Genomic DNA, 15,436 nt, shown 5'->3' with positions numbered 1-15,436 from the left:
ACTTAATTTCAATGTTATGTCAGTATTTACACAGGGAAAGTTTCCTTGTGTCTTGGACACACACACACACACACACACACACTCACATACATATACATACAGTGAAACCTTGGGTTGTGAGTAATGCGGTTTGCGAGTGTTCCACAAGATGAGCAAAGATTTTAAATAAATTTTGACTTGAAAAATTACCAAGTCTTGGTTTTCGAGTACCGAGTATTATGTATCACACATGTGCTTCTTTTTTTGACAAAAAGCGTCACGTGATCACACTGGGCGCTTTTTTTTCTCTCTTGCGCTGTGGAATTGTGAGTAAACATCTCCCATGCTGGGTCTTAGTGTGCGTATCCTACTGATATAATCTACATCTGTGCACGTGTACTGTTTACCATAACTTTGTGACCATGTGAGTGCGTGTAAAACATATTTTAAATTCAAATTCAAATTTTATTTGTCACATACACAGTCATACACAGTACGATATGCAATGAAATGCTTATACGACTGCCAGTGACCTTAAAAAAATAGTAAAACCTTACACATAAGAAATAATAAGAATAAAAGAAATACTTTAAAAAAATAAAATTAACTAGTAAAATATTTTACATTGTAAAATATGCTGTACAAAGTAAAATACACTGTAATAAGAGAAATACGTATTTATTGTGTGTTTGTATGCGTGTGTGTACAGCGCAGGTGTAAAGCAAAAGAAAGTCTCATTAGAGAGGTTATAAACTATTTTTTCTTTCTGTGTCTCAGCCTGCACTTTGTGTCACAACCACACACACACACACACACACACACACACACACACAAACACACACACACACGTGATTCTTTTTAAAGGTAAAGTGCAGGTTAATTTGTTTTATTTTTACTTGACATTAAATGATTGACAGTAGTGATTGTTAGTATGCACTCACTCGAGTGTTATTGGAGAGATTTCTTTGTTCATTTTCTTAATAAAACAGTGTTTTTGTTAATGTGTGTGTGTGTGTGTGTGTGTAAAACTCAAACAAGAGAGCAGGAAGTGTTACTGTATAAGACGAGAAGTGGGAGAGGGAAGTGTCTCATTCCACCGCCCCTCTTACTTTAGCTTTACACACACACACACACACACGCATACACACGGCGGCTGTGTAAACAGAAACACTTATCTGTCAGAATTTATTTTTACTCTTTTTTATAGGTAAAGTGAAGGTTAATTAGTTTCCATTATTTCTTATGGGGAAATTTGCTTTGATTTACTAGTGTTTGAAAATATGAACCCGCTTCCGGAACGAATTATGCTCGTAATCCAAGGTTCCAGTGTGTGTGTGTGTGTGTGTGTGTGTGTGTGTGTGTACTTGCTTATCTATCTAAGAGGGGACCTTGGTGTCGTTACACACTCACGAACAGGGGACCGGGGAACCAAGTGGGGACATTTTTCAGGTCCCCTGTTTGTTATGCCTTAAATCAAGCTAAAATCAAGTGAAAATGACTTTGGTAAAGTTTTTTTTTATTTTGACCAAGAGGGGACCTAGGTGTGTGTGTGTGTGTGTGTGTGTGTTAAAGGTCATTCTCAGCAGTGCCACCATGAACCAGAGCAGGTACTGCAAGGGCTGTTTCACACACATCGTTCACACACTTCTAATGTCTCTGAATGGCCCTAAGAGCCTCTGAGACACTGACACTCCAGAGGAGAAGCCAGTCTTTTACATTTCTCTACTCCTCTAAAAACAAACTCTTTATAGCACAACTTTACTCAGACTCTCAGTATGACCTGATTACAGCGAGGTGAACTGTATGATTCATTAGTATTATTATTTAACTCTAATGCTAAATACTGTTTTACACTTACTATATACATTCAAAAAGTTTATTCAAATAAAAGATTTTAGTAGTTAAGTAATAAAAATAAATTTTACAATATAAGCTTAAGTAAATTATTACCAATGTAAGTTTTTACAAAAATGGACTTTATTTTAGTTCAGATTTTCTCACTCCACTACAAAACTTTTCAAATACAAAACTGTTATTTTTTTTTATTTTACTTTTTTATGTTTTTCCCAGTTTTACTTTTATTCGCCAAGAATAACAAATTCATCTGAATAAATTCTCAAATTTTCTTGGTGAATAGAAGTAAAACACAAAAACAAGAAAACTGCTGAAAAAAAGCAAAAAAAATAAAAATAAAACTGATGAAAAGTTTTGTAGTGAGAAAATGTAAAGTAGGCTAGTGTAAACTCTGAGTGACGTCTACCAGTCCAAGAGGGGACGTCCATAGACCACACCAAAACACATCTCAATGCATGAATGCAATCATGGAATATAATGTTTATTTAGATTTGCTATAATTTTTTGACTTTTATATCCTGGTGGGATCGTCATTGCTGCAGAGTAACACACACCTGTGTGAATTGCCATAGACATAACCTTGGAGAAGTAGCTCCGGTCAGTGTGTTCTTGTACTGCATGTGTGCAGGTCTTTTTATTAACCACACATTCATAATATATTCTAGTCACCATACACACTGCCCTCCAAAAGACTGGAAACACGCCTGGTAAAATGTGGTTTTGAATGATATCAGATTAGAGCAAATATATTTTTTTATCAAAGTAACCTGAAATTATTATTAAAGACCAGCAATTATAATTTTCTTTTTTTTTTTTTTTTACAAAATAATGGTAATATATAGATGCCCCTTTATCATCAGTGAGGGCTGGTCAAACAACCAGTATGAGTGATCTTTGACCAATCCTTCAGGAGGCTTGGAGAAACATATCAAGTCATTGTGAGAATAAACTGAGAGCATGATTCTCAGATTTAGCAGATGATAGTTGCTAATAGTATTTTCTTTGTATAAACTGCTTATGTGATAAAATAGGTTTCATAGTTTGCTGTTATGCATTGAGATGTGTTTTGGTTTGGTCTATGGACGTCCCCTGTTAGATAGGTAGACGTCACTCAGAGATTTACACATCTCCCCACTTGGAATGTTTTTTAAAAATAAAAATGCTAATTTTTAGGCATGTGTTAAAAAAAGGTTAATTTTCTCTGCCTATGAACTATTTTCATTTGGATTATTATTTGTTATTATTAAAAATATATGTTATATATATATATATATATATATAATGACCATTTATCTATACAGTCTGAATGTTTGTGCAGGAGTGATAATGTGTAAATGTTCATAAAAAAATAAAGAAATAAAGTCAGAAAAGGTGTGTGACAACAGTCTCTGCGTCTTCACAGACATTTACACTACAATCTATGGACGTCCCCTATTGGATTGGTAGAAGTCACTCAGTGTCAGATCCTCTCTTGGCTCATGTTTTAAAAATTGAAAAAAAGTGCTTATTAAGCATATTTTAATATGCTTAAGTTATATTATAAAAAAAAAAACCTTAAAAGAAAATTGTACATGTCAATTTTGTTTCTTCAAAATAAGCAGAAACCCTGGTCCCCTCTTGGTGAGTGTAGAGTGACAGTCCCCTCTTAGTAACATAAGCGTGTATGTATGTGTTCATATGCACATTTTGCCAACCCAGAGTTCCAGAGGAGAGAAGTGAAGCTGTAAGGCTAACTCAGTGTTTTATGGGGCTCAGGATAATGACCTCTAATAACCTCTTTTATGTGTCATGTTTCAGGAGCTCTTGGGAATGAATGGAGTGTGACATACAGTCAGGAACATTTCTGTGCTTTAAAAGGATCTACAGTGTTTATGAACGGCTCGTACACACACCCAGCAGGTCTTACAGTGACTAAGGCATTTTGGGTAATAAGGACAGTTAAGGGTAAAGAGTCGACTGATCTGCGTATTAAACCAGGTTACTCAGGCAGAGTGGAGTATTTAGGAGATAAACAGAAACACTCCTCCCTCAAACTGAGTGATGTGAAGAAAACAGATGAACATCAATACTGCATTAGAGTCCTAGGACAGATAATGCAAAAAAAAGATAAATATTTATTTCTTCCAGGAGTGAGACTCACTGTCACAGGTAATGTAGATCACAATGATTTATGGAAATTAATAATGAATAACAGCATTTCTGTTTACTGTAGATATTCACTTAAATAATGCAGTGTTGTGATACAGATTTTTTTTAAAAGTGCACTAAATCTAAATTTATCTAATACCTCTAATTGTTCTTTTTTTTTTACAAATGTTCTAGAAGAATCACAAGCTGAATTATTATTTATTTGTATTAAATGTTTTAATTTTAACAACTCGATTTGAATCTCCTGATCTCTCAGAGCTCTGAGTAGAGATTCAGAACAAGTTATTAAAATCAATACACTTAATACAAATAAATAATAATTTAGCTTGTGATGCTTCTAGAACATTTGTTAGAAAATGAGGTGATTTTATCACTGCAGGTGGTGTTACACACTATAAAATCACCTTATTTTCTAGATATATCACTCAGGCCATAATCTCTTTATAGAGTATTTTTTTCCTCTCTAATGTGTTCTAAGAAAAATAAACTGAACAATAGGTGCTCAGGGTAAAAAAGGCTAGCTTTCACATACAAGATGTTTGTTAACACTGAAAAAAACCCAGAAAGAATAGAATAACTAGACCGAAAAAAACTTTAAGAGAGCAGAGTGTAAAAGTTCATGCTTTACTGGCCTCAGTACAGTTTTCCTGATGTAATGTGTCTCTCTGTGTTTAAGATCTTCAGGTGTTCGCTCCTACAGAAGTGACAGAGGGACAATCAGCCGTTCTGACCTGTAAAACCACCTGCAGTCTGACTGATCCAACATTCATCTGGTACAAAACCAGCCGTGATTTAACCACAAACACCATCAAGAGCAATGAAGTCCACCTGCAGTCAGTCAGCAGTGAGGATGCAGGCAGTTATAGCTGTGCTGTAAGAGGATATGAACATCTCCCCTCTCCTGCTCACACACTCAGAGTCAGATGTGAGATTTATTTACTTTACTCTTATATATTGTACAGGAATAAATGTTACATTGAAAGTAAAAACAACATTAACTATAAACTTGAACTACATTAATTGTGATTGACATTTCAGGAGATGATTTTATATTTTATTAAATAATCATAAAAAAACAATAAAAAAATAGGACACAGGTAACTTTATGCATTAAGGCATAACAATTATATTCAGAATCACATATTGACACTGTAAAGGAAACGATACAAACACATACAGACTTCACATGAAGGAGTTTCAGAATTATTACTGTATAAACATATTCTCAAAATCATAAAGTTTAATGGCAAAGAAGTGTGTTTTATAAAAGAGATGAATAAATACATTTTAAAAAATAACACATAGTTTTTTATGGCTATTAATTTCTTTCCTCAAATGTACAATGAAAATTTCAGATCCTCCAAAAAATGTCTCAGTGTCCATCAGTCCCTCTGGTGAGATAGTGGAGGGCAGTTCAGTGACTCTGACCTGCAGCAGTGATGCTAACCCACCTGTGAAGAACTACACCTGGTTTAAGGTGAATGAATCCCCATCTGTAGGATCTGAACAGAGTTACAGCTTCATTTTAAGTTCCAGAAGCAGGGGCCAGTACTACTGCGAGGCTCAGAATAAACACGGCTCTGAGAGATCAGCTGCAGTGTCTGTCACTTTACATGGTGAAGGTGATGATGTAGACCTATAATTCAAATTTACTTCAACATCAAATGTCATGGATATTTATCACTGATTCATTATCACATTTTCGTTTACACAGGGTTTCAGAGGGTAGTTGTGTATGTAGGTGTTGGTGTCATTGTGTTTGTGTGTGTTTGTTTGATTTTCACCTTCTTTTTTATAAGGTAAGAAAATATATAATTCTAAAAAAAATTAGAGTGAGGGTATAGTCAGGACTTTTAGTGTTAATCATCACTGGTTTAACCTGGTTTTATGAAACATTACATGGTCACTAGTAGTGTACATAATAATGGTCAAAATTTATCTTCTTTCTATTTCATAATTCCCCTTTTCCTCTTACTATAAGCTCCACTTTTCTCTGAAGACTTTATACTAGATATTGAAGTGTGTCTGTGTGGATTTTGTAATTATTCAGCTACAAGAGTACTAGTGAGGTCACGTGTTAATTTAGCAATTTCAAAGAGACTCCAGTTCATCCCAAATGTGTTCAGTGGAGTTGAGTTCAGTCAGGGCTCTGTGGATCTCACAGGGGTATCGTCATGCTGGAACAGGCTCGAGTCTCTTAGAGCGAGTGAAGGGAATCTGTAACAGGGCACAGAGTCATTCTATAGAACTGTGTGCTTTAGACTTTGTGGTTAGAGTTTGGGGAAGAACATAAATGTCATGTTCAGGGGAGCGCATAATTTTGACCAAATTTTACATGCTTAGTGTTTACTGCAACAAAATTAATAAAAGCATTACATTATATCTAATTTAATTTTGGCATTAATTTAAAGGAAAAAGAAAAGAACTGGTTCAGCAGAGGATCAAAGTTTAAAACAGGTAATTAATGTACATTTGTTATTTAAACACTTTATTGTGTTTGTATTATAGTGAAATAATCACCAATGCATACGTGAGTCACAGTTTCCACCCCAACAGTTATTAATTTCCTGTAACAAAATGTACCCAAGTGGTTTATTCCTGTTACACAATGTCATGGTCCTTCAGTATTTGTCCCGAGCTTTTGTTGTTTGTGTCTTTTGTGATTTGTTAGACTCTTCTGTTGAAACTTGTTCTATACTACATTCCCCAGCTTGTACTTCACTAGTTTCATGGTCCTAATGACCTTCACCTGCTGCTCGTCCTGTTTTATTACACTGTCTGTTTATAAACACTGTTTCAGGTAGTTTACTGTTACTGTTTCTCTGTATGTTACTCCTGTGTTCCTTTCTTTCTCTTTTCCCTTTTATTTTCTTTATCATTTTATTTGTCTTTTTTATTTCTCACTATACCAGAGCAGCTTGTTCTTATCACGATCCATGCAGACGAGGTAGATCCAAGCGCAGAGCGCGTTAGGGAAACAGAGCCGTTTTTTTCTGTGATGTACAACGTGCTGATTATTTTGTGAATAAAAGAGACGGCACAAGACTTGAGGAGAGAATGCGGAAGTGAAGAATCGTGATCCAGAATTGTGGTCGTAAAAAGTGAGCAAATACCGATATCCAGAAAACAATCATTTGAGACGTGAGCGAGATCCGAAAGTCAAGGAAGACATGAACGCTGGAAAACCGGGCATAAGAGCACACAATAATCTGACAATAAGTGTTTGTTTGTGAGTGAGTTAAATAGGGCAGAGGGATGAATGAGATAGGGAACAGGTGAGCTCAAGCAGGTGAATGAGGCGGCAAAACAGAGTGTGGAATGGAGTCGCAGATGATCATGGTTTGGTTTGACAGGTGGGCGTGGCCTGACAGTCCTCATACCTGGTGCTACCTAATGTCTGCATGTCTACTGCAGTGTCTTGGGGTTCTATATAGCCGCGTGTCCAGGTGTCGCGCATTCCTCCTGATTGAGAACCTGCACTATGTGACACACAGGTGCTAATTTTCAAGCTCTGTTCTCTCTTGTTCATAAGTCTATCTCCTGCAAACATAAAAGGAACTTTAATAAATAAACTTAATACTGAGTCGCAGGTGAAACCCCTTACCTGTTACTGGCTTCATCTGCCCCTCTCTGTCTGCAGGTGACCCTTGACCTCGCTCCTGCTGTCACACACACTTCATACTTTTGACTGCTTCCAATTACATTTAATGTTCCACTTGCATTGCTGTCAGAGCTGCTGTTATAAGTAATTAACACCTTCTGACCAATCACCAGCCATGATATAGATATTCACTCCTGTATGTCTGTGATGTCCTGCTCTTTCACTTCAGGATGATTTCAGTACCAACTCAGCAGCAAATCCAATCAACCCTCCATCTGATTCAGTCTCGAGCAAACAAGATGAAGTTCTGTACGCCAGTGTAGAGCGCACGAGTGTGACTGACTCCAGGAACACTGCAGAGAGATCTGCCTTGAAAGCTTCTGCCTCTGAGGAGGAGGAGGTTCAGTACACTAGTGTCAGATTTACTTGTGCCGGTGCTGACTACAGGTGAGAGGAGTGGGTCTGTTTCTGTTACTTAAACAGAGCTAAAATGATCTTCTGATGAATCTAATTGTGAACATTTACTCTCTTCCTGTAGGTCTGACAGTGCAGAGGATCCCAGTGTGATCTACAGCAGTGTGAAATAAACACCATTCACCCATGAATCAACATCAGCACAATTACCACCTGCTACACTGGTACACTGCTGTGACACTGGTTGTGTGATTTCAGCAGTGCTTTACGAGAACTCATACAGACTGAAGAATTGTCCTTAATCTGTATCTGCTGGTTAGATTGTCACATTAGGTGTTTAAGAACCACCAATCTCAAGCCACATCCACAAAAATACTTCTACACTGTGTACGATTTGTCAGAAAAAAAAAAAAAGTATATATTTTGATCTTGGTCTCATGGACACTTGCTGGATGAAAACACCATCATGATGTGTAAAATAAATAAATCAGAAGATTTTGGACAATTAATGTTGTGATGTTTAATCAGGATTATACTGTTAGTTTACATTTACAGTTAGTTGTGAGATTATTTTCCTGGTTTATTAAAATTATACAAATACTTATATAGATAAAATTAAATCATTAATAGTATTACAAAAATCATGTCAAATTATATTTCCTTTTGAGTTTTACATTTAATAGTTTATATATTATTTTTAAGATTACTGTTTTTATTTTCGGGTTTATGTCTTAATTTATACCTCAAAATATTTTAAATGAAAACATTCTTAATATTTCTTACAGAAATTAGTAAATATATGTATTGTTTATAATGTAGGAACTGATGTAGTGACATTAAATGAGATCATTGTGTGTGTGTGTGTGTGTGTGCAATAAATAGGCATCTTTTTTCCATCTCTCTTCTCATCTCGTTTTTTTCTCTCATCTCTTTCTTCTCTCTTCATGACCAACTCCTGCTGTTGACTTAATTTAACTCAGAGGTGTGAAATGTACAGCTTTACACAGAAGTTACGTATTTTAGTTTTGTGTATACAAATAAAGACTTTCATTTTCTAGCACATTACAGTTTTTTCCGATTGCTAACACACTAAAATCACATGCACAGCACAATTATTTAAACTGACACACAGAGAGCAAAACTCCTTCTCAAGTCTCCAAAAGTCTAACCACATTTTCTGCTTTACACACATTTTGCATTTCAAAATGACACTTTTTAAATGCACTGAAAACATTTCTCTGCATAAGACACAAAAATCTGACATAAAGTCACATGCTTGCCATTTCAAAACACTGGCATTCAAAATGACACTACATGAGCTAATTGGCCAATTCCATGTGCCACCTGGCCAAACACCTCAATGGTTAATTGTTAACACTTCAATGAGCATGTAAGCACTATGAAAAGACCAGAGGTAAGAACCTTTTTTTTACAACAACGATGGAAGACATTGCAGAGAGAGGAAGAGGAAGAGTGTGGTTAAAATAAGAGGGGGAGGAAGAGTGAGAGGTAGGGGTAAAACAGGTAGAGGACTTCATGGCCAAAGAAGACAAACACTTTCAAATGAAATCAGAGCAACATTAGTAGATCATGTCATCAACCATGGGCTGACAATGCGTGAGGCTGGACAGAGAGTGAAGCCAAACTTGAGCCGTTTTACTGTCGCCTCCGTCATCTGGACCTTTAAACTGGAGAACAGGTATGTAACCAAAATTTCATGTAGTACACATGTTGTATACCCCATGTCATAGTGTATCAGTTGGGTGACACCGGTTTACTTAGTGTATGACATCAGCCATTCATGAACTGTACAGTACAAGTTTTCAGTACAATGTACTCTACTGTGGGGGAAAATATTTATATATTTATATTTATTTAATTATATATATATATATATATATATATATATATATATTTTTTTTTTTTTTTTTTTTTTGATGAGAGATGACACCATGGTGGAGGAAGGGGCCAAATGTTCACCGGGGTACAGGAAGCTGCCATTGTAAACTTGGTTTTGGAAAGTAATGAAATCAGATGACGAGAAATTCAAAGCCACATCATCCAAGACAACACTTTATTCAACAACATTCAACGAGTCAGTTTGTCCAGATTGGCTCGCATCCTCAAGCGAAACCAAATCAGAATGAAACAACTTTATAAGGTGCTGTTTGAGAGAAACTCTCAAAGAAACAAAGAGCTCAGATGAGTATATGTGGATGTAAGTACTATATTGACTGCAGTACACTACACGTGACATTGTTTCCCAGTGTACTGGATAACACCATATTGACTGATATTTGTTCTTTGTTTTCAGGGAGTACTGGAAATGGATGCTCATGCACTCCCATATGGGTTCATCTTTATAGATGAGGCTGGGTTTAACCTAGCAAAGACCAGAGGAAGGGGGAGAAACGTCATCGGCCACAGAGCCATTATAGTGCGCTGCCATCTCCAGTATGCATGGTGTCCTCCACCGTCATGCCAACCTTGGACCGTACAACACAGCCCATATTCTCACATTTCTGGACAGACTTCACAACATTCTCATACCACCAGAGCATATAAATGATGCAGACCATCAAAGAAACCAGTACGTTAAGGTATGGGACAACGTGAGCTTTTATAGTGCAGTCCCAGTCCAAAACTGGTTTGCTGACCACCCAACATTTATCGTGCAATACCTCCCACCATACTCACCATTTCTGAACCCCATAAAAGAGTTCTTTTTGGCATGGGGGTGGAAGGTATATGACCTGCAGCCTTTTGTGCGCATGCCTCTTGTGCAGGCCATGGAAGAGGCATGTGATGAGATTGATGTGGGTGCGATTCAGGGATGGATAAGGCACTCAAGGCGCTTCTTCCCTCGATGTCTGGCAAGGAAAGAGATTGCCTGTGATGTTGATGAGGCATTGTGGCCAGACCCGGCTGTGCGGCAAGATGCTGCCTAATTATTATTTTTTACTGTAATATATTTTTTTCTGAAATTTTCTTTTTGTTAAAAAATATTTTTGTTCAGTCCCATGTAAATATATCTGCTGTGCATATGTTGCAACAGCATGTGTGTGTATCTGCAAATATTTCTGTGCATGTGAACAATCTGATACATATTTTATTATTATGGCAAAGCATACTAAAGATGGGGTGCTTTTCATTATGCCCAACAGTGTGTAGTTGGTTAGGCAAAAATCTGGTAATATGAATAAAGTGTGTGCCATTTTATGCAAAAGTTTGATTTTGATAATGCTATGTGTAGATTTGGTTGCAGTGCTTCATTTTGCCAGATATGTGAAGTATTTTGCAGTTTGGGTGTGTGGTTTTGTGAATTGTGTTAAGTATTTTTGATAAAAACCAGACTAGTTTGAAAAATTGTGTGTTAGCAATTGGAAAAAAACTGTAATAATTTTTGTTAATTGTGAATATTAGATGAGAATACTAGTACCAGGATACTTACACAATTGGTTATACAGTACACAGGATAAAACGCACACGCACACACACACACACACACACACACCAGGATAGACTTGAGAGCTGTTTTTAACTAGTGAGCATTAGCAAGCGTTATCATTAGCTAATATTAGCCTTAGCATTAGGTAATTTCCAAGCAATGAGCTAAACTGTTTATTTATAAAGATCTGTGGCTTTGTGCATTTTTTGATAGAAAGTTAATTTAAAAAATATTAAATGATTGTAATGCAATAGGAAAAAGATTATGTTTAATATGAAATACACCACAGAATTAATTAAATACATCTAAGGGCTTAACCTATTTTAAATATGCAGTTTCAAACATTGTGCCTGTGTGTGTGTGTGTGTGTGTGTGTGTGTGTGTTTGCTGGTTTGTTACTTTACTTTCTCGGTTGCCTAAACACTGAGCTCATTTGTTCACACTCAGGATTGATGTGTTTAAATGTCCTATACACAACATATATAGTTTTTACTCTGCTGCAGACACGATCCTGCTGATGCATTAACAGATTTAACCCTTGTGTGGTGTTCATATTTTTGTTATTCAGTCAGTGTTCTGTGTCTGGTAGCCCAGCTGCATTTTGTAGTTTTTAATTCAACACATTCAATCAATTTTATGTTAAAATACTAACAGATGTTTACTTCATCCTGATTACAAGCAATAAACACAGAATATATGGTTAATATTTGCCCTTTACCTTTGTTAGATCACATTTATGAATCAAAGGGCTACTCATTGTTTTTCTTTAATAAAATGTAAAAAAAGATCAATTGTTAACGAGTGAAAAAAATCAACATATTTACAAATTAAGCAACTATTGATTTTGAATTATACACCTTAAAAAACGCTGGGTTGTTTTTTCTACCCAAGCGCTGGGTTGCCTCTGTTGGGTCATTTTTTTGGGGTTATTTACAGAGAGTTGGGTAGTTTTTGTGTAACCCAGCTGCTGGGTTGAAGTTTGCTTGGCTCCTCCCCCAAAGTTCACCGGTGGATTCAGCGGCTGTCAGTCAGAGCTTCATGTCTCTCTTGAGCTCCCACACCGCTGATGACGGTTTATTTAAGGGAAAATGACTTTAAATACAAGGTCTGTATACACATGTTTACACACCTAAGTCACATATGACTGAAATATTATTACTATATGTGAGATTTATTACTGTTACCGTGTTAAGGTTACACTCAAACTTTCAGGCTGGTCTGAGGTAAGATAATTTAGCTGACAATAGCTGCTATAGTTAGCCAAAGAACCCCACCTGTGTGTGAAGGAAACGGATAAGATGTCTGAGCTTTTTATCTTTCTCTGTAGAATGTTTGCAGGTTGACGAAACTGTAACTGTAGTATTAGCATGACGCTAGCATTTAGTTAGGTTGCTAACGTTAGCAACCACATTAACATTAGAACTTTATTAATCTCACTGTTTGAGACAATAAAATGCTGGGGTGTTACAAAACACTGACCCTCTCACAAATATACACACCTGCTAACCCTCCCGTTATTCACTAGCTAGTAATTTACTCCGCGGTCAAAAGTCGCCCGCGTTTCTCCCGAGTTATAACAATATTTTACACCTTTCCCCCTTTGGCAAGTAGTATGCAAATATGACTGCTGCATGTAAGCTAACCAGGTAGCCCTCTTTAACCAAAGTTGCTGTACAGTCAGCTGTACAGACTGTTTGGTAGTAGCTGTCTCCATGTTTTTGTTTCAGGTTACCTATACCCTAGCTTTGTCATTTTTTTATTTAGTATAAATCCTATTACACATTAAATTGATAGTCTTATTCAGTTTAATCTTTGTTATTCAACAAATTTTTAACTTTCTTTCATTTCTTTCTAAGGTTGGCACCAACATGGTGGAATACCTCCAGCAGGCTGAAGTGTCAAGGCCGTACCCCTACATCCTGACGTTGGGAGATAATGACCAGCGCTGCTCTCAGGCATTCGTCATTCTGGTGGGACAGGCTCTGGAGCAATGCACACTACTTGAGGCGGTTGATGTGTGCTTCAAGGCATTTTATATTTTTATATACTCCAAAGTAGTGTGCTCCTGTATAGGACTTTTTGTAATGTTGCTATGAAATAGCGAGGCCTACTTGAAAAGTCATAGACAGTGTTTGTATTTTAAAACGGAACCAGGGCTGGATAGTTTTGTTCTGCAGAAAAGATATCTAATTTCACAGAGAGATCCTGCTCTGTAGAAGCTGCCTCAGCCTATTTGTGTTATTACTCCATTCTGCCCTTGTGAGTAATAGTATAGTAACGATGTTGATTATCTGTTCTTGTGCTTCTGAAAAATAAACGTTTTTTCTATGAACATTTAATAGGATGTTGTTTATTGTATGGTTTGCAAAACTTTTAAGTTTTTTTTTTTTGTAATAAACCAGTATATCAAAGTAATTTAACTGTTTAATAGACATGGGAAGTTTTTTTTTTTTTTCTTTTTTTTTTTTACAGGTTCACTGTAAAACATGAAAATAATAACCTATTTGTGAGGTAGAATTAACTCAGCATTCCAGTTAAAATGAACCAACATCTGGTTAGAACATTTAATGTGTTTTCACATTTAATTCAATTTATGTGGTAGAATTAACCCAGCATTATAGTTAAATATGACCCAGCATTTGGGTTGAATATTTAACCCATTTTGCTGGGTTAAAAAAATAACCCATTTTGCTGGGTTAAAAAAATAACCCATTTTGCTGGGTTAAATTAACCCAGCATGTAGTTAGTCCAATAGTTACCCAGCAGCTGGGTTAAAAACAACCCAGATTGGGTTGTTTATAACCCAGCATTTTTTAGGGTGTATGAACTTAATTAGAAGTTTAACTCTTTCAGGTAATTTTACACAACACAAGCTGAACAATGCCTTTTCATATTCGCTTAAACAACACAGGAGGGTCAGAGATTTACTGTGTATGTGTTGCATATGTACATAGGGTCTACACACGTCAAAGCACTTTTTTTTGTTGTTGCTGGTCGCGATCTAGAATAATAACCCCAGGGTTGTACAATAAGGGGAGGCGGTGAACCCACTTGTCCCACCCTGTCCTGATGGCAGCTATTTGTTCATTTGCTAGATGCTGATGTGCTTGTTCTGGTCCTGGCACTGGCTGCTGATGGACTGGTTCTGCATCTTGTCTTCATTTTGGAACATGCTGATGCTCAGTCTCAACAGTTTCTTCAAAGTCACTGTCGGAATCTGAATTTTTGAAATGTGATCCTCACATTCTGTACCCTCTTCCTCTACATTATCATCAAAATTATCTCTCTCTTTCAAATTCAGTTGCAATGTCTGTTGAACAAGATATCTTTTGGCCATCTTGATAAGTTGTGATTAGGAACCGCAAAGCTATATTTATTGTATCTGGCCCCCAATTTGGAAAATGAAAATCGATTGGATAGAAGTGAAAAAAGATTGGTTTTCATAAGACAAAGGGTAAAGTGTGCAGGAATGTCAGGACACAGAGGTGTGTGTGCTTAAATGTTGACTAAATGTTGTATGACAATGTTTCCCACCTTGTGCCGGATGACAGGGCCAAAACACAAAACTCACAATCTCTCACACAGACATACACACACACACATATACTTACAGGAGGCCCAGACAAGAGGAGGAGTGAAGGTACACAGGACCTCATTTTTTTTTTTTTATATATAAATGTGTAGGGGCGTGTACAGGGCGTGGTCATTGAAATTGTTTTCTGATATATGTTCTTCACAGAAAATGTAAAGAAATTAATTAATTGTAACATTTTTCTTTTGATAAAACATAAAAATGGGTCCCACAGACCCGAACACCACACAAGGGTTAAAAAGATCTAAAGTGTTTATAAAAGGCTTGTACACACACTATTCTTAATGTGACAGGGACATTTTGACTAATCTGCATAATGTATCAGGTTACTCAGGCAGAGTGGAGTATTATATATATATATAGGAGATGAACAGAAACACGTCTTCCTCAGACTGAGTGA

At 36.5% G+C, this 15,436-nt stretch overlaps 1 protein-coding gene across 1 annotated transcript in view; it reads left to right on the top strand.

Moving 5' to 3' along the window:
* The window catches only part of LOC128506995 (sialoadhesin-like), a 444,701-nt gene that overhangs the window by 26,547 nt on the left and 402,718 nt on the right, over positions 1-15,436 (top strand). The window contains exons 6-7 of the mRNA XM_053477610.1: positions 5,337-5,597; positions 9,020-9,025. Coding sequence (XP_053333585.1) covers positions 5,337-5,597; positions 9,020-9,025 — 267 coding nt within the window. The remainder of the gene's footprint in view (positions 1-5,336; positions 5,598-9,019; positions 9,026-15,436) is intronic.

This window comes from Clarias gariepinus, chromosome 18 (assembly GCF_024256425.1).
Source record: "Clarias gariepinus isolate MV-2021 ecotype Netherlands chromosome 18, CGAR_prim_01v2, whole genome shotgun sequence".
Taxonomy (NCBI): domain Eukaryota; kingdom Metazoa; phylum Chordata; class Actinopteri; order Siluriformes; family Clariidae; genus Clarias; species Clarias gariepinus.
This window is presented reverse-complemented; position numbering and strand designations above follow the sequence as displayed.